The following is a 26,111-nucleotide window of genomic DNA, read 5'->3' on the forward strand; positions in this document are numbered from 1 at the left end:
GCATTTCTGGAGAAAAATACTTACATTTTAAAAAATACATATATCAACAGAAATATAACCGCCCGCCCTTAAAATATGATCCCGGTGAGCTCATCGAGGGGCGCCGTGCTGTGCTGTGTCGGCAGGCCTCGCTCTTCCTCAGAAAACAGCATCTTCACTTGGGGACACCTGAGTGTTCCCATACAGATGTGGAATTGGAGTAACAGCAGTGCTAAAATAGGCTTAAGTGATCTCTTATTCTGAAGGACAAACAAAAGTATTTTAAAATCTGATATTTTCAAACTGGGTTAACTCGAGTAGTGGAAGGAGATGTAAATTCGGTGTCAGAAGGCACCGCCTTCTTGCTCTTGCTTACCCTTAACAAGGATTTTGTCTTTTTCACTTTTAGATTGTTCTTCAACATGGGAATTGTGCCTAGCTTGAGTGCTACTGTGGTTTTTAATGAAATTGAATATTCAGATACATTTAATAAGTAGGGTTGTGCTGTATAGATGTAAAGTAGCACCATAAAAAGCTCTATTTATCTAGTCTCCTTGTGCTATTTCTGTTCAATAGAAAGTGATAGAAGTTCTGACTGGGGGGGATGGGGTGGGGGGAAGGGATGGGTGCATACCTACATGATGAGTGCGATGTGCACTGTCTAGGGAATGGACACGCTTGAAGCTCAGACTCGGGGGGATGGGGAGACATGGGCAGTATATATAACCTGAACTTTTGTACCCCCATAATGAGCTGAAATAAAAAAAAAAAAAGTGATAGAAACACTTTTTCTTGTGTTACTGCTTAGAGTTAGCCTTCTTTATTGGTGACAGTCTGGTGTTGTCCCCTAGACAACCTCTGGCGATCCCTAGAGTGAGTGCCAGGGAATGCACGATAACGATACCCGACTCTTACTGAGTTGTACAGTACAAGCTCATCCACATGTGCTGTTGGTCTTTATAGCAGTGTACGAAAACATCTTGTGGGTGCGTACAGGTGACTCCACACTGACACGCCCTGTTACCGAAGTGTTTTAGTGAGATTTCCAGTTTTAGTGACAGTGTAGAAACTGATCCTTGAGATCATGAGCAAAGCTGTTCCAGTCCCTCTTGTGAATGCGATTGTAGACATCTGCTGTGAACCCGGCTGCACAGAGCGTCTTCAGCTTCGTGGTCTTGGGTGTGCCTTCCCGGCCCGTGCAGCTGCCTGTGGCTGGTTCATCTGTCCCTGATGCCACAGACGGGCTGGCACTGACTGTGCATGTGTGTCTTCAATATTCCTTTGTGAATATGCAAGTTATGCACGTATGTGTGCTTTTCCTTCTTGTTCTTTACAGCTGCAGACTTATTCACAGACTTAGAAAATGCGTTTCAGGGGAAAATTGATGCTGCTTATTTTGAGACGAGCAAATATCTACTGGATGTTCTCAATAAAAAATACAGCTTGCTGGACCACATGCAGGCAATGAGGCGGTACTTGCTTCTTGGTCAAGGAGACTTTATAAGGCACTTAATGGATTTGCTAAAGTAAGAAACTGTAACTATATTTTGATTTTTATAAATATATAGTATATATAACATGATAAAGAGTCTTAAGAGTTTTGCTTGAAAGAGTAAGTGACATTAGAGGAAAATGACTTGAAAAGATATGATTATAAAATTGTCAAAACTTACAGTCCCTTTATTTTTGCTCTGGTTATCAGCAGAGCATCATAGTCCTGTACTGTGATTTATGCATATGAGAAACTTGTGTTTCTTACTGAAACTATGACACTTACAGCCTTTAAGTACGAGGAGTTCATGGTGTAATCACAGTTAGCTTCAGCTTCAGTTAGAAATTATTCTGAAAAGAAAATGTATATTTTAATCAAACTTTGAGCCCCATATTTTTTAGTTAATGTTGTTTGATGTAAAAGCAAAACAAAACTACTGCCTTTTTCATTTGCTTTCTGACATTTCTCATAGCATCTTCCCTTCCAGAATTAAACATGTGTCCTTCCCCTCCATTCAGAGAAACGGACGGGTTTGGACCAGAGCCTGTTCGCCCCTGGCTCTAGAAACAGTCCAGACCCCAGGGTGCATGCCAGGGGTCCCAGGCAGCGCTGGCGAGTGAGCCCACCTGTCAGCCATGGCATGGGCCTACTGATTTTCACTCAGGCATTTATAAGAATGGAAACATTATTTTTTGGTGTTCTCTGGAGGGACACTTAAAATAAGTTAAATGTGCCTTTAAGACACAAGATAAAATTTACCTTTAAATACTACCTGTGTAAATCAAGCAGTTGTTTTAGGCCTTTGGTCTTCAAACTGGAGTGTGCATCAGACTCCTCAGAGAGCTGCAGTGGATCGCTGGGCCTACCCCATAGACTGATCCAGTAGACCTGGGGGACCTCAGGAATGGACATTTCTAGCCAGTTCCCAAGTAATGGCCGTGCTGCTTGTGGGCACCTGTGCTTTGAGAACCACTGTTTTAGACACACAAGCTCTTATGGTCCTGTCTTCTAACTGATATCAGTCTTCAGTACAAGAAATAATTTAGTTTTTGAGGGACACCTAGCAACAGCTGACCTGCCAGGTGCTCCTGGTTTGATGAATCTGCTCTGTAAGCAAGGAAGGGTCCTCTAGTGATGAAGTCCTGGTTGCGAGCTCACTACCTGTTTGAAATATGAGTGGTGAGACCCTTTAAAGGGGAGACTTTCTCTGAATGTCCTAGGATATGAGTGTGAGTGGGTGCGGGGTGTGGAAGCCAGTGCCGTTGGAGGGGACCAGGCCAACATCACAGGTCACACCATGTTTGCCCTATGCCAGACTTTAATATTTAAAGTTTCATTTGTGCTATTAAGTGAAAAATTTAGTTCTTGTGTTCTAAGTTTCTAGTTTTTAAAGGGGACATGCCATCATTGTGTCTCCAGCTGGCCCCAGGTTGATTTGAGCGCAGTTGGCGTTACCTTTTTCTTTTTCACTTCATCTTCTGCCTGGCATTTCACAGTTTATACGTACCCCTGAAGATGGTTGGCTGTTCTTCACTTGGTCAGCTCTTGATCAGAGAAATGTTAGCTTCATGTTGACAAAAGCAGATAGCAGTAACCCCCCAAGAAATGTTTGCTGATGATGCAGTGGTTCTTGGCCCTTTAGAATCATGCCATCCACATATCTGATTGTTTTGATTGAGTGGAGACCTCTCCTCTCATTGAGTCTATGTAGGAAATTATAGTAATAATTCATGCTACTCATAGGCTAGTCTGAAGTTTGAAAATTTTATTTGTTGACACGTATAGCACAACAAAGTACATTCAATTTAAGCTGAATGAATATAACATTTTTTTTAGAGACAGGGTCTTGCTCTGTGCCCCAGGCTGGAGTGCAGTGGTGCAATCATAGCTCACTGCAGCTGCGACCTCCTGGGCTCAAGCAACTCACCTACCTCAGCCTCCCGAGTAGCTAGGACTACAGGTGGTGCCACCATGCCCAGCTAATTTTTTAAAAATTTTTTGTAGAGATGGGGCCTCACCATTTTGCTCAGGCTGGTCTCGAACTCCTGGTCTCAAGCAACTCTCCTGCCTGGGCCTCTCAAAGTGCTGGTATTACAGGCATGAGTTACTGTGCCCAGCCAAAATCAATGATTTTGAGATCTTAAAGAAATGTTTTACTCTCGAAAATAATTGGTAGACCCTATTTGCAGTTAACGCCATGCATCATTTGTCATCGCATTTTACCACGTTATTGTGTTGGTCCCATTTGCCTTTTTAGTTTTTACAATTTGAACTCTTAACTTTTTGTAATTGATAAGTTTTTTAAACATTCAGTAAGAACTGAAATAACATTTTAATTTTTAAAAAATTTGTTAAGACCAGAACTTGTTCGTCCAGCTACGACTTTGTATCAGCATAACTTGACCGGAATTCTCGAGACCGCCGTCAGAGCCACCAACGCGCAGTTTGACAGTCCCGAGATTCTGAGGAGGCTGGATGTGAGGCTGCTGGAGGTAGCGTCACTCCGAGTGTCGGGAACTGCCCTGCCCCGCACGGAGGACCCACTGAGCCCGGGGTGTTCTGGAAAATGGACAGCCTCAGTGTGAACCCTGCTCTGCCCTTGTTCCTGGGTGGCCGTGGGCAGACCTCCCTCCTGACCATTCTGGGTTTCCTTTTGCTCACCTCACCAAGGGGCACGGCGTGGGGCTGCTGGGCTTCGGTGGGATAAAACTCACAAGACCTTGACCAGTGCGTGGTAGCCCGTTACAGACGCTTAGCACGTGCTTCACATAGTAAATTTGATAGGAGGCACAGGACATGATTTGTAATAATGTTTATTCATTAGAAAATTGGTCTTTTCAGTTTCATCTTGGTAGGAGGTAACTTTTCTTAGGAGTGTGTTTATTAAAACATGAGCACATTGCTTAGTTTTCATGAAGGATCAGTAGCAGAACCTATTGGTTTTCTTAAAATATTGGAATGTAAGGATTTTTAGTGAGAGTTGATTTGGAACAACTTAAGAGTTTGGAACATAGTATGAGGCAGTGGGTTTTTGTTTGTCATGAGCAAATGGTGATGAATTATAAACGTATTTACAGTAGTCATTCAGAAATACACCATTCATTTCCAAATATTTACAGAGCACCTGCCCTGTGCCCATCATTGTCTAATTGCTGACGGTACAGAAGTTAACAAAAAGATGCAGTTCCCTGCTCTCATCTAGCTAAACACTCAAAACTATTAAGTAGTTTTTAAAAATTTGGCATTATTTATTTTTTACTGCCTTTTCTTTGAGGAGTCGACAAGTTCAGCAAAATAGGCTTAAGTCTTGCAATTATTTGTTTTTGCTGTTAGGTCTCTCCAGGCGACACTGGGTGGGATGTCTTCAGCCTGGATTATCATGTCGATGGACCAATTGCAACTGTAAGATCATTCTCTGAAATTTTATAACATTTCAGTTATTTAGATTGCTAAACATGTTGTTTAAAATTGGCTTTCTTCTCTAAGGACTTAGAATAAAGTGATCAGTTTGACATCTAAGATATACTCATTTAAGCCAAAATTGTGTGTGTGTGCTTTAAATAATTATTAATGAGTGCTGAAATGCTCTTTTATTTTAAGAATTCTTAAAAACATTATTTGTTCTATAATAAGTTTCAGCAAGTGCTTAATGAATGGATTGTTCATTTTGTTCCATTATCCTTAGACTATAGCAACTAATTTAGGATAAAGTATATTTTAGGGGAATCGTATTTTTACTACTAAGTAGAATTTGATATTTAGTACTCATTTAAACTGATGAAGAAATACAGCCATGCTGTTGTTCATAGTACTGTTATCTATGTAAATAAAACTCTTCTGTCATTACCAATTTTTAAAAGACTGACCAGGGAGCTGTCTTTTTATGTGTCTGCAATTAAATGCCTCTTTTTTAGGGTTCATTTTTTCTTTTTTCAGACTTGAATAAATTCTCGTTGTCCAAGATAGCTCTTTAACTTACTTCCATGGTTTTTATATCTGAAGTACTGAAGGACATTGTATTTAAGTACTGGGAAGAATGTTTTGTTAAGAAGTGATACAGTGTGGCTCTAAAGTTTCCCCTTGGTGGTTCTTGCAGAGTCCAGCTGCAGGGCTGTCCCCTCCTCTCAAGGTGCACAGCACATCCCCTGCCAGAGTATTTCCATCAAAGCCACACGCACCTTCTCACCCTGTAGGGTTGACAGATGTGCCTCTCCTGTCTACGCTGAAATGGAACTGCTGGTGCATTTCTTTTTACACATAAATTCCCAACATTTAACCTTTACTAGATCAAAGCTACTATATTTTAAATAAATAAGTGCCCTTAAATTTAATTTTTTGTCTTATTCAAAGCAGCTTTTTTTCCTTTGGCTAATATCCTAAACAGTTTAAAACAGTTATAATGCACAAAACAGTGTGATATTGTAACAAATTATTTAAAATTTCATATTATCTACCTTGTTAATTTGTATATATTCTGTATTATTTTCATAGCATAAAAGATACCATAGTAAACGTAATTACATCAATTATTTCACAAAGTATGAGTGCCTTGACAAATAGGTAAATTGAGCAAAGTCTTAATATATGTTACTTATTTTACAATAGTGCACATCTTATTAAGAGTGTCAACGTTGTACATTGCATGCTGTATACATAAACAGCTGATCTTGCAATATTGTTAACGTTTTAGATTTTTGAAAGCTCTGCTTTAGTAGAAGGACTGAAGGAAAGAAGTTTTTATCAGATTTATTTTAAAAAGCAAACTTGTGATAGGTCCCTAGCCATGGCAAATAGATGTCAGTTTGTGTGCCAACTCAAGCGGGTTGGGGACGGCAGCCTGGGGTGCTCAGCTTGAGCAAGAGGAGCAGGTCCTTCCGTGGAGTAGCAGGCTCTGCCTGGGCCATGGCGTGGGAAACAAGCTCGTGTGCATCTGGTATTTGCCATTCCAGTTCTGGGGTTAGCTTGTATCCTGGGCTTAGTATATTTTTGACTCAATTGCATATGTGTGGTCATATTTCACAATTAAAAGTGTTCAAACTAATGTTAGTAATTAGAATAATTATCAGATTAATTTGTATGTACTTATGTAAAAGTTATTAGAAAGATAAAAAGAGGATTATCATATTTTTAAAAAGCAGTTTAAGAGTCAGAGTTTAGAGAAAAATGTGTTTTCTGCTTTTTCTGTTAAATTTAATTTGCTTCATTACCACTATTTCCTTTCTGTTCTCATTAATTGAGGTTGTCATTTTTGTACAGAATTTAATTATAATGGGTACATATCTTATAATAATTATATCTTTTAACTGCATAATTTTAGCTTTATACTAGTTCTGTGATATACAGTATCAGTGAAACTTTTGTACAGGTCCAATTTGGAAAATTAATCTGGGAAATGTAAAACTTAGATTACTCAGATAAAAATTTATTAGCTAGATATAGTTCATAAACATCTAAAATATTTTTGGTTTATCTTATTTTTGATGAATCTTCAACTATTTGGATAAAATCAGTAATTTTATCCAAAATTTTAGTATGGTTAGGTCATTTAGTGTTGGCTATAACCAAATAGGCTCTTATTTTTTGCTTCAAAGCTTTAAGGTCATGAAATTGTAATATGTGGTAAGATAGCCTAATATTAGGTGAAGAAGGATATGGAAATATTATCTTTAATATTTTCATTTTGACAATAGGCAGGATAAAAATCTATTTACTTTTGTTGTTTTCAGTGACTAGTTTTAGATAAAATGTCAGAAGCCTATTTGTTTAATTTAATTTCTCTGAACTTTATAGTAAGCGATGAACTGAAAGACAGCATAAGTAGTAAAATGAAAATGTGGATGATGTTTTCCTCTATAAATTAGTAGAAAGTGACTGTCTTCCTCTCAAAGAGTTAATATTCTTAAAGAATTGTGATTAAACCAAATTTTAAAAATCAAATTATTTTAAATGTACTATGAGAGCATGATACTTAAAGGACCCCTATAACATATCCTTTGATTATTGAAGAATCCTTTCATTTATTCATAAAATTAGTTAAATTAGTCATCCTTAATTTCTATAATTACAAGAATCTTAATAGTGTGGGCAGCACAGCAAAATGGATAACCTCCAAAACATTCATATTTGATTTTGGAGTACCTTCAAAGCAGTTTCTAATCACTCCTGTTTAGATGTTTAATTAGTCAGTATTGAGCACCTACCAGATATTGGCACAAAAAGACATACAGAAGAATAAATATTAGGTCATTAAAAATGAAATGTCCAATTTTGAATCGAAAGTTGAGTTTATTATATCTCAAACAAGAAGCAGTACAGTTAATCAAAGTATGTGCCTAAACTGTTGACAGAGTTTTGCCATCTTAACAGTAGCTTGTTTATGCTAGCAGCGAAGAAGCCTGGAGAGCGAGTGGCGATGAAATCGTGAAAGGCGTTTTCCATGGCTTGTTGAGAATTAAATATTTTTCCTTGCAAGAAGTGGTCCAAAGCCTGGAAGAAACAGTAGTCAACTGGTGCAAGGTCTGGTGAATACAATGGATGACAGAGAGTTTCCAAGTCCAGCCTCTGTAGTTGGGCAGCAGTGTTGTTTATGCAACATGTAGTTGAGCATTGTCTTGCAAGAGGGTTGCCTGTCTCTATTGCCAATCTCGGCTGCTTAATTACAAGCATCCTTATCACTTCATCCAATTAGTTTCAGCAGACTTCTGCTGTAATCAACTGACCAGGTTTCATGAAGCTGAAGTGGATGATACCAGCACTGGACCACCGAACAGACACCATTAGCTGTTTGTGATGAATATTCGGTTTTGGACCATGTTTTGGCACTTAATCTTTATCCAACCATTGTGCCAAAATCTTGAGATTGTCAAAAAGAATCCATTTTTCATCACATATAACAATACAGTGTAAAAATAGTTAGCCTTTATGTTGTGACAGCAAAGAAAAACAAGCTTCGAGACGATTTCTCTTCTGACGCTCGTTTAATGCATGCGGAACCCATCTATCCAGCTTCTTCTTACCTTGACCGTTTGTTTCAAATGGTCCAATATTGTTGGAATAGTAATGTCAAACCTTGCTGCTAATTTATGCATCGGTTGAGATGGATTCACTTCCACTACAGCTTTCAGCTCATCATTGTCCACCTTGGTCTCAGGTTGTCCACGTGGCTCACGTTCAAGATTAAAATCACCAGAACGGAACTTCTCAAACCATCAATGTACTGTGTTCATTAGCCACATCCTTCCCAAACACCTCATTGATATTTCAAGCTGTCTGTGCTGCACTGGTTTCACAAGGGAACTCCTGTTTGAACTTAACATGAATTTTTGACTCATCTATGGTTTCACAAAACTTGCTCTAAAATAAAATTTGAAAGATAAACCACAAGCCAAACTGTGTGTATGAAAGACTGAGGATGTACCTTCACAATAAAAATAAAACTAGAAGTGTCAAAATGAAATGTCAAAGATATCAACTGTCAAACTTAGTACTTAAGAAAATTGGACATTTCATACTTAATAACCTAATAGTTCTTACTAACGAGCAAGAAATGCAAAGATATAAGAAATAAAACAAGATAAAGCAGTAGATTAATATAATCAATTGCTAAAATTGCAAGGATCAAACAGTAAATGCTATAAGTGCCTGAAGGAGAAATTGGTGAGACTTTGTCCTTGAGGGATGGACAAGATTGAATAGGGTGCCATATGAGAGGAACATTTGGCATGAACTTGGTCCTAAAACGTGAGTGAGCAAGGCTGTGTCCAGGGAGTGAGACGAAGGCTGTGTGCAGGTAGAGTAGGTGCTCCTTGGTGCCTGGCCTTGTCCTACTGCTGACGACGTGGCCCTGCCCACATGGTGGGTCTCCGGTCCCATGTGACACTGCAGGGAATTCTCTGCCCCAGTGGAGTAGTAAAGGGTGAACACGTGCCCAGTGTCTGTGCTGCACAGGTTTGTGTCAGAAATGTGTTATCTGCAGTTAACAGAAAACCCTGTGTGCATGGGTTATACTTATCCTAAAAAATTACTAGTGGTTTAACTGGGCATCCTGTATTTTTATTTGCTGACCCTGGCCGCTGTAGGGGGTGGCATGGAAGATAGCCTGAAGGACTCTTCCACGAGCCTCGCCAGCCTTAGGAGCTGTTGCTTCAGAGGGAAGTGGCCCCTGTCTCACACGTCCTGAGGGACGGTGGGCTGTGGAGTGGCAGTTAGTAGTCTGTATTTTAGACTAGGTTTAGACTTAGGCTTAAAATCCTGGTAAGCCATTTATTAGCTGTGTAACCCTAGGCTCTGCCCTCATCTGCACACTAGTATAAAACACCTCCCTTCTATCACTGTGGGTTTGCTTGGCATGCAAGTGATCAGTGTGATTGCTACGTTATGATGCTTGGCTAAAATTTATACTTTTTTTTTTTAAATATTGAGCCTTGTAGCAGGTGGAGGATTCCCATGCATGGAATACTATGAGCCTGTCTTCTGTTCCTTCAGGTGTTCACTCGAGAGTGCATGAGCCACTACCTGAGGGTGTTCAACTTCCTCTGGAGGGCGAAGCGGATGGAGTACATCCTCACCGACATACGGAAGGGGCACATGTGCAACGCGAAGCTCCTGCGGAGCGTGCCAGGTAACCCGCCAGTGCACGGAGCTCTTGCTGCCAGCGTGGTTTCCAGCAGCTCGGCAGGAGCTAAAGTTCCTGAATTGAGCGTCATCCTGTTTTGCTTTTGGATGTGGTTGCTGGGGCAGCAGGCCTGACCCGTGAGCCTGGCCTGCTCTTCTTGCTTCGGTACAGATCAGGAGAGAGAATTGAGTCAAACTAGATTTTTTTTTTTTTAGATCATGACGTTTCTTTAAACATCATGTTTTTTATTCACTCGTGTTCATATATATAGTTTAGTTTTTTTGAATTGCCAAGTTTTGAGGAAAGGAAACCACTTAATAAATCAATGGTTCATTTAAAAATTCACCTAGTATTTTCATTAAGTTTGAGAATTTCTTTAATGTTTTGCTATGTTCATAAACCAGGATATGGAAATATTTTATATTATTTTATAATTTATAGTAAAAATGCTCAGGTGTAAGATAGTCAAGATTATTTTAATGTTATAAATATTGAATGACTTCAATTATGAATAATTTTGAAATTTTATATTGAACTTGATTTGGTCAAAACCTTTGAGAAAGAGTTTCTATCAATATGTCTCTAAAGAAGAACTAAACTGTATATGTCCTTAATTCTTTGATTGGTGAAAGGTATTAAAAATAAAAAAGGAATAATTGTTTGAGGAAAGGAGTTCATGATTTCTACTTCTTTACTAGGCTGAAGGCTGATCTTTGAGCAGCCACTGGAGTGGGAAGGTGTAAGATTTCATCACACTACTCAGAATGGTGCACAATTTAAAACTTCTAAATTTCTGGAATTTTCCATTTAATGTATTTGGACTGTTGGCCATGGGTCACTGAAATTGCAGAGAGAGAAATGTGGATGAGAGGGAGCTACTATGTTTCTTCTTTGAGGAATTGTTTTTTGCCCATGTGTCTTTTGGGGTCTTGGTGTTTTTTGCCTTTATTTCATAAAGAAGTATTTTTAAAGCTGTTCATTGGTCAAGCAACTTCATGAGCAGAAATCAACTAGCTAGTCTTCTAATACAGCCCATTAGAAATGTCCTACCAACCATAAACCTGAGGCAAAAATACAGACAGGTCCCATGGGATGCTCCTGTACACAGTCTTTGGAGGTCCTCTCCCTGCGCAGTACATAAGGGACAGTTAGTCTTACTTAAAGTGTCAACAGTGATCACCCCAGGCAGTACTTTAATAATATTCATCAAAATCAGAACTTGCTCCATTGTGTGGAGTAAGTAGTGACACACGAAAGTGATTTGCTTGGGACAAGAGTCTTTGGTATTGGCCTGCGAGGAGCATGGTGCTCATTTCTGCTGTCAGACTTGTCTCGAGCCTTTGCCAACCCTGGACAGCAGCAAGTTTTTAATATATATTTGCCATTCACCTGTACAAAACACAATGGTTAGTGGTGAAATAGTTTGTTAGACTCAATTAACCTAAAAAATATTGCAGTAGCAATATTTTTGCAGTGGCAACTAAATTTACATTTCAACTAACATTTCACAAAATGAAATAAACAAATGTAGATAAATAGAGGTAAGTGAGCTTGTATTCTTTCTCAGCCTTTGTGTGTGGTGGGGAAGGAGTGAATAGAGACTTTTTCTCCTCCCAAATTTCCTCTCTCCCCCTTTCAAAAGAGTGGTATTAAAACAATCCCTTTTTGGCCTTTTAGAAATAAAACAGATCTCTTATGTTCTTGAGGGAAAAGAATTCCTCCTTCAAGAAGAATCAAGATCAAATGGATAGTAAGGTCCTAACAGAAATTTGATCCAGAAATATTTCCTTTAGTTTTCCTTTGGTTTTTAAGACATTCACTTATTTGTCTGAGACAAAACATAATGTTTAGCCACTGGGTTTTTAGTTGACTATAAAAAGAATTATCTGAAATAGTTGCTGACAAGAACAATGGTTAGTGGCGGCTTTTACCTTTTAACTTTACAGTAATGTAAAGTGTTTCCTTTTTAACTTTACAGTAATGGAACTCTTAGTTTAAAATGAAGTGTAAATAACATGTTTACAATTTTAGTTCACTACACACTAAATTATTTCTTGACTAAAATAATAATAAAAAGGTACTGATTTTCCTTCCTCTTTTCAAATCCTGCCGAATGAAATGTGCTATTGGTGAAGTCATTGTCTAAGATGACACTGTATATGTATTGAAGAGCAGTGTCTGGCCATGGAAATAGCTTTGTGAGGCCACCTCACAGTAGGTCAGTTAGAATTAAAAAGCTTTTGAAGTACAAGGCACTTTGGAGATACCAAATAGTCAAACCTCCTTAATTTATATTTGGGAGTAGTCTAAGACCTGTAATATGATGTGATTGGCCCAGAGCATGTGATTACCTGTCTATGCTTATGTCTCTCAAGTGTGTTTGAAAGTAAAAATGGAAATCTTGGAGAAAGTGGGTCAAAAATTAGCTAAAAAAAAAATAAAACTGGAGGATGAATGTGTGTCCCTGAGCATTTGGGTTGGATCCTGGAAGTTGGATGCTCATAGAATCATGGAGGATCTGGGGAGCTGGCTCTAGGCTGGGGGTCTGGACGTGGCTCCTTCAAGGGCTCTGTTCCTTCCTCTCACCTGAGCTGGGGCGGGGCTCAGGATGTCACTGCTGGATTGATTGTTGGCTCCAGAGCCGCCCTGAGCCTGCCAGGTCTGCACCAGCAACACGGGCGTCTCAGCAAGTGTATCCGGGTGGAGGAACCTAAATCCCGTCGGGCCCTGAGCTGCAGAGAGACCTGGAATGTGATGTGCACATCCGTTCTGGCCTCTGCAGTCTGGGAGCACGTCCTGTGGTGGAACAGTGGTGAGGATGCCCACCCTCCCCCACCACTTCTGCTCGCTCCTCTCTCTTCTCGCTGTTCTCCTTCACAACACACAGCAGCAGAGACGGCAGTAAACAGGATAAAAACAGGAAAAAGTTGGATTGGCCCAAATTTGTTTTGATCCAATATATAGAAAAATAAGGTAAACCGAGGTTTAACTGTTAATACTAATTTTTTTTTTGTTTTCCTTTTAGCCATATTTTGTCACTTCTAAGATCTGCATTGTTTTCATGTACTAACTTCTTAGAATGTATCTTAACATCTGCTGATTTGCAGCTGTGGAGTGGCTGCCGCTGCCTGTGTGTGTGTGAACTTGGCAGCAGCCCCTCTTAGTGCCCTGAGCTGCGTTCTGTGTGCGGTTGGGGCTGCATTTGGTACCGGCTACGGTTGTGGTTAATGTCTTCAAAGAGACGACACCGTGGTTCTATACTGAAATGAAAAGTTACTGTGTTTGCAGAAAGGCACAGAAACAGTGGTGGGGCATAAATTTGAAATTAGTGAAGCAAATAATTATTATTGAGAGAATTACCACAATTCCAGTTTTCCCCAAGAAGGGCAGATTCACACAAGGAGCGCAGTGGTGCTCTTTGAGGGCTGGCAGGTCTGACGGGCTCCAGGGCAGCTGGGAGGTGTCAGGGCCCTTGGAGGTGATTTGTCACCACAGGAATGTTGTTAGGACATTTGTCAATTTAATTGGCCGCTGTTTTTCTTTCTTGGTGCTACATACAATAATGATTCCTCTTATAAATGGCATTTTTAGACCCAGGGAAATGGTAACTTAAAAGATGCGTTGAAGTTTTTCTCTGTAAACATTTTTTTGTGCGTATCCCTTTTCGTGTATGTGGATGAGTAAGTGGTCCTCGATGAGTGTACACATGTAAAAAGTTCTGTGCCGGACTCAAGCTTCAGGAGACTTTTTTTTTTTTTTTTAGTCAAGCAGTTAGTAACCAGCACAGATGCTGGGGCTGTGGGCTGCATCGCCTGGTTAGTCCCTGCCCTGCTACCTGTTACCACTGCTGTGTGGCCTCAGCTGATTTCTTAGTCTTCTGTCTGTTTCCTCACCTCGGGGATGGGGGTGATGACAGCACATCCTTGGGCTGTCAGGAATAACTATTGTGAAAATGCTGAGACTGGCACGCTGTTCCCGGTGAGCGGCAGGAGTGCACGTCACTGTTGTAGTGGCTTGCCTGTGGTGCAGGGAGCACCAGAGGATGTAGGGAAGAGAACCTTAAAGGTGATTAGAGATTTTGAAGACAAGACATGTCAAAATCCTGGTCCTTAACTTAGAAAAACCAGTCAGATGGGTACTTTGATAAAGTCACATTTAAATATAGTAGCATCAGTTATAAATACAGGTTGGTGTGGTTATTTTGAAATTGTGAGGAAAATGTTCTAGGATATTTTTTAAGAAAATAAGCTTGTACTTTTTAGCAGTAGTTGGCTCTTTTGGGGCCATCTCCAGATGAGCAGGTGCTTCCAGCTGAAGATACTAAACAGCAGGGTGGGGTCCTGAAGAGCCAGGTGTTTAAGGTGGTAAGAGTAGGGGGGAGTCGTGAATGAAGAGCAGGGTGTGTAAGGTGTTCAGCAGGGTGGAGTCCTGAAGAGCAGGTGTGTAAGGTGCTCAGCGCAGCAGGGTGAGTCAGGCGTGAAGTTCTCCCAGGAGCCGTCAGGGGGCAGTGAAGAGTCACCAGTGAACCTGATTAGGTGCTATGTAAGCCAGAAGCCATAATGGTCAGCCTTAATTCCGCATGTAAAACTCTCTGGTGTTAAGCCAGCCTAGCAGGAGGTATAGTTTATGTATTTATTGGACCTCAGTGCCCGTGTTGCTTTGCTTTTGGGATTTTATGATTATGCAGTTATTTGTGGGTCAGCCATAAAATGAAAAACACATTTTACACACATGTTTTAAATGTATTTTCAAAGTGCTGGGTAAAGAGATTGTTTTGAGCTGTGCCTTGTGAATTGAATTCATAGTCATCAGAGCCTTAGGGTAGCTAGAAGTTTAGAAATACTTATTACATGAGTGTGATGCGCACCGTCTAGGGGATGGACACGCTTAAAGCTCTGACTCGGGGTGCCGGGGGGGGGCAAGGGCAATATATGTAACCTAAATTTTTGTACCCCCATAATATGCTGAAATAAAAAAAAAAGAAATAAATATTTATTACATGTAGTTTTTGACTATGTCTCGCTTAGGGAAGAAAAATAATTGTATCATATAGATTTCAATATTTATGACATGCATCATTTTATCAGATGCATTTTCAATAGGTGGTATCCCCATAACAGTGAACACAGGTCTCTTCACCCTCAGAGGTGTTATACCTTAGAAGGATGGTGTTAAAGATGCCATCCTCTGTACTCATTTTAGACACAAGTAGAGATGATGGTTGTCCTAGAAAGAAAACTGTTAGTTGGTAGTACTTCTAAGACTATAAAAGGAAAGAACACATATAATAACATTGTTGCTAAATTGACCTTAGTTATGGAAACCTTTTGAAAAAGATGTGAGTTTGGATACTTGGGTGTAGATGAATGCAGGCTGTGTGCTCTAACTTTGAGTGTCTACACCACTCATTCAATAAATAATTATGGTGGGTCTGCTTCTTGCCACTGTTGCCGGTGTCTAGTGATGGATGTGACAAGCAGTTTATTGCCAGTTGGGCAAGATAGACATTTAAACAAGAATTTATAAGCCAGGCACTATGGCGTTCACCTGTGATCCCAGCTGCCTGGGGGGCTGAGGCGGGAGGATCCTTGAGCCCAGGATTTGAGCCCAGCCTGGGCAACATAGAGAAACCCTGTCTCAAGGAAAACCCCACATACATATACAATATATACACCGATAAGTTGTTTGCTATGGGAAAAGCAAGTACTGTGGGGATACAAGATGCAGCATCTGGCAGCCGTGGGTGGGTTAAGGAAGGCTCCAGAGGCGGTGGCATGCAGCTGGCCTCTGGAGCGTGGGAGTAGGGCAGGGTCTCATCAGGAAGGGGAGCGTCTTCCGAGGAGCAGGGTGTGCGGCTGCAGATGTACGAGGGGGCCAAGTGGGGAGCGGTCTGGAAGTGCTTGCGCCAGGAGGGGGGCTGGGCGGGTGGGTGCCTTTGGATTTGGGACCTAGGGCTGAGAGTGGGCTCAGGGGTGATGCGTGTGAGGGGTGACACTGCCCTCGTGTGCACAGCGGCTGTGGGGCTGGAGGAGCAGGTGGATTGAGAGCAACGTGGACAGCAGCAGGAGGAGATTGAGGAGCTGGTGGGGGGTGGCGTCTTTTACCACCTCAGGGAACATGGGAGGAGGAGCTAGTTGGGGGAGTGGTCACGATTCCATTTCAGATACATGTTAATTGGAGATATTTGTTAGGATATGTGTGAGGCCACTGGTTAGATTGATCTTAAACTCAAGGCAGATCTGGTCTAGAGATAAAGGTTTTGGATATCCTTAGTCTAGATGGTACTTGAAGTCATGGAATGGAACAAGGTTGCCCAGAAATAAAGTGAGCAGAGAAGGTGACTCGGAACCAGGGGGACCAGAGGACGCACTGAAGGGACAGGCTGGAACACTGCAGTGGCAGGCACGGCACTGGGCGGATGGGCTAATCAGATATGGCAAACACTGCAAGAATCAACTTAGGAGAAGACTTGTTAATAATGGGCATTTGAGGGCGACTGGCTGGGCAGGTCCGTGGTGTGAAGCCAGCGTGGCCGTGAAGAAGAAGTGGTCGGGGCAGTGGCTGCAGAGCTGTGTGTGGAAAGGCCGTCTACAGCTGATGGGGACATGGAAGTGGAGGCTGAAAGTCTTGGAGGAGGAGGTGGATTCAGAGTGGCTGGGTGTCAGTCTTGGGGGCATGTGAAGGATGCGGCAGAGCTAATGACAGGAAGGTGAAGCAGCTCACTGCCAACAGCGCCTTCCTTCCTGAGTCAGAGGGAGACACGTGGACGGGGCGGAGGGGTCCAGGCTGGAGGTCAGCGAGGCTGAGTCAGGGGGAGGCAGTGCGGGACCAGCTGGGGTGGGACATCGTGAAATTGAGGGTGGCACTCAATGTTACGTGATCGTAATTTTCTTGTAGATTTTTAAAAATTTTGTGGCCATTCAGTTGGATTTTTAATTCCAAATGTGACATTAAAGAATCTAGAACATTAATCAATAGTGGAGAAATCGTACACTCAAGAAAATTAGAGCTTGTAAAATAGAGTTAATAATTTAATCATTGTGTATCTACCTTCAGACTGACTTGAAGCCAGAGAAAAATTCCTGGTTTCATTAATAGGAGCTCAAAAGTGAAATGTCAAGGATGTTAGAAGTTTATGATGTGCTCCTAAAATCCAACGTATTATTCAGATACTGCTGGATTGGTTGTCAGTTTGACTCCATGAGAACAGCTCTGTAGGAAACCTCAGAAATACAGACTAAAAAGAACAATACAAACTTGAGTTTTCATGGAGCTGAGCTTCTTGGATTATGTATAGAAAACTGACCTGGAACTAGAAAATGGAGAGTAGCCACAAAAAGATTTTGATGCTTCTCTGACAAATATAAGGTCCCCCAGAGAAAGTACTGAGAGTAGCCTAATTAACATTTTTTTAAGGAATACATGATGAGATCTACAGTTTTGTCAGTCACGTTAAACTTTATCTGCTAGCATTGTCAGGATGCGTGAGTATAGACTGCATAGCTGTCTCAAAGGCTGGGAACGAAGCAGTTGGCGTTTGCTGTGAGTAAGTGCAGAGCAGTGCTCAGCACCACCCCCGAGAGGGCGGATTCAGAGACGCTAGATATTGTGGTGAGACCTGAGTATCGTGATGCCTGATTTGTAACACTAGTCAGTTTGTTTCCCAATGAAAACATCCACCAGAATTCTGTGATAAAATTAAGAAGGTAAATAAATCCCTTCCACAAAGGGTGTCTAAACTATTTTATATAACTTTGTTTGCTACACTAAAGAGAAATCAAGTTACATCCAATAAATATCTTGAGAACCAATATATGTGCACTCCCGTGTGCGTGTCGAATGTTGTAGACATGCACAGGCAGTTCTTGGGGTGAGACCGCCTGGCTTCAGATTATTCATCAGCTGGGCTGGATATAGTCCAGTCGTTTGAGCTCTGGGTTAAAACCCAAAATAGATTTACAAATGGTAATTATTTCCCTTAGAAGCTTACTTAAACCATAAAATAGCTGAATATCATGTAAGACAACATTTTATTATATCCTTTTACGTTGAAAATTAATTTTCAATGAAGAGGCTTTGAGTATTAGAAATCTTAGCTCCTTTTTACAGTTTTAGTAAGGAATAGTATGTTCTTCGTTCTAGGCTTTCAGATGAGCTATTGGAAGGCACACTTACCCCATGGCGGTCTGTGGACTGCTGACGTTAGGAGAGACATTTGGGGTGTGGCACATGTTGGGAGGTCCCACAAGCCGTAGGCACCGGGCAGGGGCTGCTGGGCCTCTTATGGCTTCAGAGGTGAGATCGCTCCCTGTGCCTGTGGATGTTGTAACTCACTGTGTTTAACTGTGGGGCCATGTCAGGAACCTTGGCAGAGTTTTGAACTTTGTAAGTCAGTCCTGGACATGCCTCTAGCATATCCAGCCATAGCCATAGTGGTTGGCAAGGGAGGCGCCGTGAGCCTCGAGTGCATTGTGCCCGGTGGTGTTCTCTGCCTGAGCGTGGCTGTGGAGGGAAGGCCCTTCTGGTCACTGTGTCGGACTGCGTTGCCACCTCCTCCGTGTTAATTGCTCGAGGGACAATATGTCATTGCCTCTCTCTCTTTAAAAAATTAATTTGACACACCTGAAAGGTGTGCATTATCCAAGTCTGTCCTCAGTTATCCCTAAATAAAAATTCTGCTGTTGCCTTGAAAACAAATTCTTTTTTTGTCTTTTGAATTTTTTTTTTTAAATATCTTATGTTATTGACACATACTCATACCTTTTCTTTTCTCACAAAGTATTGGTAAGTAGTGTATATCATTGTCCATTTTAAACTCTGGCTCTATTCTTGGAATCACCTCCCTCACCTGACCCTTCTTCTGTCTTCTAGAACTCCAGCTGCTCTCTGAGGCCCAGACACCTAGAAACTGAATAACATCCCTTCATCTTTTGCATTTTTTCTTGCTGTTTTCCAGGTGTATAGCTCATGCATCTCAGACTGTACATCACATCAGGATCAGATTGTGTTGTTACTTATAGTGTAATCTGTACGTTTGTACCAGGTTTATACAATTCACTTATGCTTGTGTATGTGTGTCCTCTGTTTAAAAATTTAAATTTTTATGAGCCTTAGAATCATTTCTCCTCCTACCATGCTCTTCTACTGACCAAGCAGTACACGGTGACCAGGACAGAGTCCCCCGGGGGCACTTAATCTTTCACTAGCAGAAAGGAGGTTTTTTTTTTTTTTTTTTTTTTTAAAAAGTATACATCACCATTATTTTTTACGTACCTCTTTATATATCCCACTTATCACTCCCTTAAGAAGAGGCAAGACTGATTTCTTGCATAACTGCATGTGTAACAAATTTATCTCCTTATCTAAGTAGCTAGTAATTGAGGGTGTTTGGAGATTCAATTTGACCTGTGTTATAAAGCCTTTTTGTAATCACCCACGGATGGCCTGGCTCTGATTTGAACAGTCACATACGTTATGTAACAATATTCTGATATAGTCTTTGAACAAGAAATTAAAAGTGTGAGCAGAGAACTGTGCTCGGTGGTAGCTTTCCAGCCTTCTGATGGTGTGTGCTCTCATGAAGGGCAAGTGAAGATGCTCCTCCTCCTCACAGGTGGCAAGGCCACTTTCAGTTCCTTAAAGAAAGGTCGTTTTTGTCTTCAGATTGTAAAGAACCATAAAATAGAGCTTAAGTTTTTTCAAGATACTGTGCTATTATAAAATAGATTTTTGTATTTAATTCTTAAATACAGTTATATTTTGTTTCATGCCATTCCTTATTAGGGCCTTATATTAGGTAAAGTAATGTAATACCACCTGATTAGATAACTGAATTCTTACTTAGCTTGAATGGCACAGAAGTTGATTATAGAGAGATTGTTTCTTGCTAAGGGGTCAAGAATTAAAGCTTGTGACTTTTTAAAAAAAGGTAGATTGCAGTTAGCAAGAGGGAAAGCATCGTGCTGACGTTAAATGTCCTTCCACTTCACGTCTGACACCAGCTGTTCTCTCACAGAGTTCTCTGGGGTGCTGCACCAGTGTCACATTCTGGCCTCGGAGATGGTCCATTTCATCCATCAGATGCAGTATTATATCACTTTCGAGGTATTCTTTATCATCCTTCGGTTTTGATTTAAATGAATCATGTCTTACACTTTATGTGGCATATTTTATAAAAGATATGACACCAGGAAGAACATGACCTTGTCCAGAAGTTGTAAACCATTGTTTCCTAGGTGCTCGAGTGTTCTTGGGATGAGCTCTGGAACAAGGTCCAGCGGGCCCAGGATCTGGACCACATCATCGCGGCACACGAGGTATTCCTGGACACCATCATCTCCCGCTGTCTGCTGGACAGCAGCTCCAGGGTAAGACTCTGACTTGCTGAGAAACAACAAACCAAAATAGTAATCTTCTTGGGTTCTTGTGAAATGGAGAATCCTAGAAATCTCCCATGCAGCCACATTGGTAATAATTAAGTCAATTTTATTAAAAGTTTGCAATTTCTGAAAAGAATTAGAAGGGTAGTGCTGAAACAAGAACATGCTCTGATGTGGATACAAACATAGTAGAGAATAATAATACCTATTCATTTCCTAGGGGGATAATAATATCCCATTGTGGTGTTAAAAAGAAAAAATTAACTGTGAATGATGATTTTGAATTACAGAGTTACAGAACAAAATAAACTAAGCTATACAATATGAGAACAGAACACATTGGAACATACGTGAAAGTTGAGAAGGATGGTGCGAAGAAATGTACAACCCTTTGTGTTATATTTTCATTTTCTTGGTCTGGGGATAGTGATTTTTCTATATTTTACCTTAAGTCAGCATCTAATTACGTGAGTTAGAAAATAGATAAGAGTTAGATAAATTCTAAACATGCCCATGGCCCTAACTTTTTGCTGACATCCCTCAGGGCCTGTGTTTTGAAAGTTGCATGTTCCATGTGGCACATCTTCCTACAGTTTTGATTTTATTTAAAGGTCTGGGGCAAAAAGGAGCACATTGCTTTCTCTTGAAACAAATATATCGTGAAGTAGGGGCAAAATTTTAAGTGCATTTTTTACATTAAATTTGTGAATACACTTCAGGCTTGCAGAAGGCTGCCTCCAGCTACACTTGCACTCTCTCCAAGAGCCCCTCACCGGAAAGTGCACTGCTTTAGGGCTTTTATTTGTCTCAATGTTAGCATGGCCGAGAAGATAGATATTTTGATATGCTGAATTTCATTATTAAAGAATTATCAATTGTATGTGTAAAAATATTGCTGAGATCAAAAATGCTTATATAGAATGTTTTGTATGTTTTTATAAATATATTGAAATAATGGCACAAAATTAATTTAAAATACTTTGAATATAATTAGTAATTTAAGAAATACATATCTCAAGAGATTTGGGGACCTTTTAACCTCTATTACCAAACCTAAATCAGGCTAAAATTATAGACGGTCTCACAGATTTTGTCAGTTGATGTTTCTTTCTTGAGTAGGAGTCATTCAGCATCCTCAACCACTGTTAGGTACGTCGATGTGATGACCAACAGGACAGAGTTCCTAGACCCATGGGCCATGGCGGATCACACAGTAGACAGAACAGGGCTCTGCAGGCATATAGACGGAGGGCCATACTGCTTAATAGCTTTTGACTCCAGTGTTCTCCTGTTTTCAAAGGCCATGATATTAGTCTCTCTTCAACAGATCTGTGAGAATTAAATTACATAATCCAAATAAAAAGTTTGTCGTAGTGGCTAGCACATAGGGTAAGTTGCTTTTGTTTTTAAACAAAAGTCATCATGTGTGTGTACATTTCAGAGGTATTTACAATTACTAGATTTAATGCTTTCCAGAAAATGTTTGAACTGCTGAAGGTTATTCCCACACTGTTACCATTCTAACAATTGTGGTAAATAAGTAGCAGTCCCAGTCCATGCAACTGATGGATAAGATAGGAGTCTTAGCTCACTTGCAGATAGGAAAATTCAGTGTGAAACAAGTTAAATTGTCATAGTTCTTGCCTGTAGACTATTTCTGCTGATAATGAACAATATCCAAGGGGGAAAATATTGCTATCTGTAGCATAATGTGCTCGTGGAAATGCGGCATATAAATGTGAGTTGGTTCCCACTAACTTCATTGAGGGAGTCATGCAGAAGGTTTCATGATTATTTCTGAAATTGCCTTTGCTTATAGTTTAACTCTTAATTTGATGATTTGTTTAAAATAATCACTAGAAGTTTTTTTTTATTTTAAGAAACCTACTATATAAAAGATTAAAACAATCTGTTACTGACATAAGTTATTTTATGTATAATATTTTTATTATATCACTTACCAAGAAAACCAAGGCTGTTCTGATACATATAATTTTGAAGTTGGAGATTGTGACTTGACATTGCAGGTTTGTGTACACTTTTGTATTTTTTGTTTGCACAATGTTGAGAAAAACCCTGAATTGCATAATGATTTGGTACACACTCATGTCACCACACTACAGCCTCTGCACATGCCCTGTGTGGACGGATTGCCAACGGAGCCCTTGTCTCACACCCTTAGTGCCAAGTAAAAGTCAGTAACGTAAAGTAACTGTTCCAAAGGTAATAAATTGGTTTTTATTTGACTACAATAGAGAAACAAATTAGAGAAATAAATCTTTATTAAAAACAAAAAATGAAACCATCTCTATCTTTTATTTTGCTCCTTTGTTATAAGACCTCTCCGGGAAGACAAACAACTTTCAGAATGTGTTTATTGAATTGATCACATGGTTGCCTCACATTAGGAGCAGCACCATTTAATCACATCCCTCTATCATTTGCCAAATCAAACATAGGTTGTTTTTGTTGCTGTATAGTTTGAAGACCTTGTTTTGCACAAGTACATTGTAGTAAATGAAAGAGAGTGTGAATTGTTTACTTTGCAATAACCAAGCTCTCTTGCATTGGCTTGTTCTGAAAGCCATTTGGCAAATGTCCATTTCAGTTTTGTCTCACTTAAGATCAGGTATTAGCTCAACTGTTAATGGTGCTACAATGACTTAGCAAATGAATTTTGAGCCCAAGTATTGCTGTCCCTGCAAAAAGGAAAATATTTTAATGGAATAGAACGGAATAGAACGTAAGTCCTTCAGCCAGCTGGTGATGAGAAGTGGCATTGTACATATCTTCATTAACTATAAAGTTGTTTTAACAATAGAGTGAGCTCAACTTGTTTTTTGTTTTGTTTTGTTTTTTTGAGACAGAGTCTTGCTCTGTCACCCAGGCTAGACTACAGTGGTATCATCATAGCTCACTGCAACCTCAGACTCCTGGGCTCAAGCGATCCTCCTGCCTCAGCCTCCTAAAGTGCTAGGATTACAGGTGTGAGCCACAGCACCTGGCCTCAACTTGTCTTAACAATAGAGTTAGCTCAACATCTCAGTTTCTCCCCAAATCAGCTATATTGTGTCTTCCCAAGCACGGGCCAGGGGCCTCTCCAGTTATCTAGGTTTCTTTCATGCTTCTCAATATAGTTATATCATTTTTCTCCCATAAACTTCTTACAATTTTTTTTTTTTAGATTATTACTACATTTGTGAAATTTGGGTAGTCTGGAATGCACTTGATTTTGTTACTTTGATCTTTTATCTATTTCTCTATTCTAATATTTTCTTGTATGTTCCAATATTTTCTTGGCACATAGTTTGTACAGGTAAAAAGAGTGTTATTTCTTTCATTCCACACAGTCTGCTTTCTGCTGAGTTTCTTCCCTTAGAGTGTTAGCTGCCTTAACCCCAAGCACAAGGGGATTCCTATCTTATTCCCGATGTTGAAGGGGTGCGTTATTGTTTCACTGTTGGCTGTGATGTTTGCAAAGACATCTGGTAGGACCCTCCCATGCTTTGTTAGGACTAATCTCACCCCCACCATTTCCCACTATTTGCACCAGTTTCAATGTCTTTGCTGTGTGGCCTTTCCTATGTATATATTCTTAATTTACATAAATGATTTTGTGCTGTACATTTCACTATTTTCTTTTTCTTTCCATATTTATACTAGGAAAAAGATTAACAAAAGTAATGGTAGATGTACACTGAAGAATACTGTGCAGCAGTTATAAGCAATGAGCTAGAGATATGTGCTATGACATTGATATGTTTTAAAACATTAAGAGCTTTTTCCTCAGTGGAAGTCATCCTTTTATTCCTGGTATAAAATGTGATACCAGTTTCTTTTTTTTTTTTTTTTTGTTTTAATAAACCTTGCTGAATTTGCTTTTTATATTTTATTATTTTTTTTCTCGAGGTTTCCATTATCTGGTTTTGATAATCTCAAAAAAAAAAAAAAACCATGTGAGGTGCTTTCCTAGTCTTTTCTAATCCTTGGAATAGTTCCACTCTTAACTACCTACTGTCTAGCTCTGAAATTTGGAGTAGAGCTGCTTTTTTGTAAGGTTGTTGTGAGAATCGGAGATGATTTGCATAGAGAGCTTGGCACCCTGTCAGACTCAGTAAGTAGCATTTGCTCTTGTTATGGTAAGTGCAGGGTTGTGTTTCCCAGTACCTTGTACAGGGCTGCTCAGGAATAGGTGTTCAGTAAATGTTTGTGAAGTGAATGAACAACTAATGAACACTTTGAGAATTCGAGTTGATACCTTGTTTTATAGTATCTTTTTACTAATTATCAGTATTTTATTTAGAAACAGTAAGCATGTTGAGGCTCTATTCGTAAAAAATTGTCTATCTTTTTAGGCACTTTTAAACCAACTTAGAGCTGTATTTGATCAAATTATTGAACTTCAGAATGCTCAAGATGCAATATACAGAACTGCTTTGGAAGAATTACAGAGACGATTACAATTTGAAGAGAAAAAGAAACAGCATGAAATTGAGGTATGGCTTTTATACTAGTTTATCAGTTTTAATAGTGAACTTCTTGCCACGGTAATCACAAGTGGCAGCAAGTAGCTTTCCTGCAGCAATCTTCATGCAAGGTGAGATATACTCACAGTGCATTCAGGGTCCTAAGGAAGTACTGACTGTTCTAACGATGGAGGGATCATCACTGTCATCATCACGTTGGAAAAAACAAAGACAGCATTTAGGAGAATCACAAATTCATGCCAGTTTTCATTAGTAAGTGTTGGGATGCTGACATCATCTGTGTTGGTGTCTCCACACCCCAGCTCTGCATTGCTTTTACAAAGCTGGTGGATCGTACACTGTGACTCGTCTTGCAAATGTTGTATATATGCAGATAGGATTATGTCCCAATAAACCCATCACAAATTGAAAATATTGTAAGTTGAAAATGCATTTAATACAAGTTGAACACCTCTAATCTGAAATCCGAAATGCTCCTAAATCTGAAACTTTTGAGCACTGACATGATGCTGCAAGTGAAAAATTCCACACCTGACACCTTTGCTTCCTGATGGTTTGGTGTACACAAATTTTGTTTCATGCACAAAATTATTTAAAATATTGTGTAAAATTAACTTCAGGTTCTGTGTATATGGTGTATGTGAAGCATAAATGAATTTCATGTTTAGATTTTGGTCCCATCCCCAAGATATCTCATTATGCAAATATTCCAAAATCTGGCATTTGAAACCCTTCTGGTCCTAAGCACTTCAGATAAAGGATACTCAGCCGATAAACTCATCCTTAAGTCAAAAAATCTTAAGTACAACCATCTTAAGGTGGAACCCATCTGTGTATGTACATGTATGTATATGGGTCTGTGTGCATATGTATATGTATGCATGTGTGTATCTACCTGTACATATGTATATGTATATGTGTGTGTGTGTGTGTGTATGCTGTTTGTGTGTATGAACCAAATTTCTGCGCTTTAGGTTATTTTCAGTGACTTTACCAACATATGTCTTCAGTGATCTGGAATTGGGAAAATTTATTGAGCAAGTTTGGCTGTTTATAAGATTTCTTTGATATATTATGATCTGTATAATCTTTTAGTTTTTCAAGATGCAATCAAGTGTCACATAATGACCTGTCAGTCAATGACAGACCATGTATATGAT

General features: G+C 39.8%; 1 protein-coding gene across 3 annotated transcripts in view; it reads left to right on the top strand.

The window, feature by feature from the left end:
- The window catches only part of TUBGCP3 (tubulin gamma complex component 3), an 86,651-nt gene that overhangs the window by 50,593 nt on the left and 9,947 nt on the right, over positions 1-26,111 (top strand). For 2 of the 3 annotated variants that reach the window (XM_069467024.1, XM_069467025.1), the window contains exons 14-20: positions 1,316-1,505; positions 3,828-3,963; positions 4,805-4,873; positions 9,956-10,091; positions 20,101-20,189; positions 20,321-20,452; positions 24,820-24,960. In XM_069467024.1, coding sequence (XP_069323125.1) covers positions 1,316-1,505; positions 3,828-3,963; positions 4,805-4,873; positions 9,956-10,091; positions 20,101-20,189; positions 20,321-20,452; positions 24,820-24,960 — 893 coding nt within the window. Of the gene's footprint in view, positions 1-1,315; positions 1,506-3,827; positions 3,964-4,804; positions 4,874-9,955; positions 10,118-20,100; positions 20,190-20,320; positions 20,453-24,819; positions 24,961-26,111 lie in introns of all 3 variants that reach the window. The other variant, XM_069467026.1, reaches the window with a different exon arrangement.

The sequence above is a fragment of the Eulemur rufifrons genome, chromosome 4, assembly GCF_041146395.1.
Source record: "Eulemur rufifrons isolate Redbay chromosome 4, OSU_ERuf_1, whole genome shotgun sequence".
Taxonomy (NCBI): domain Eukaryota; kingdom Metazoa; phylum Chordata; class Mammalia; order Primates; family Lemuridae; genus Eulemur; species Eulemur rufifrons.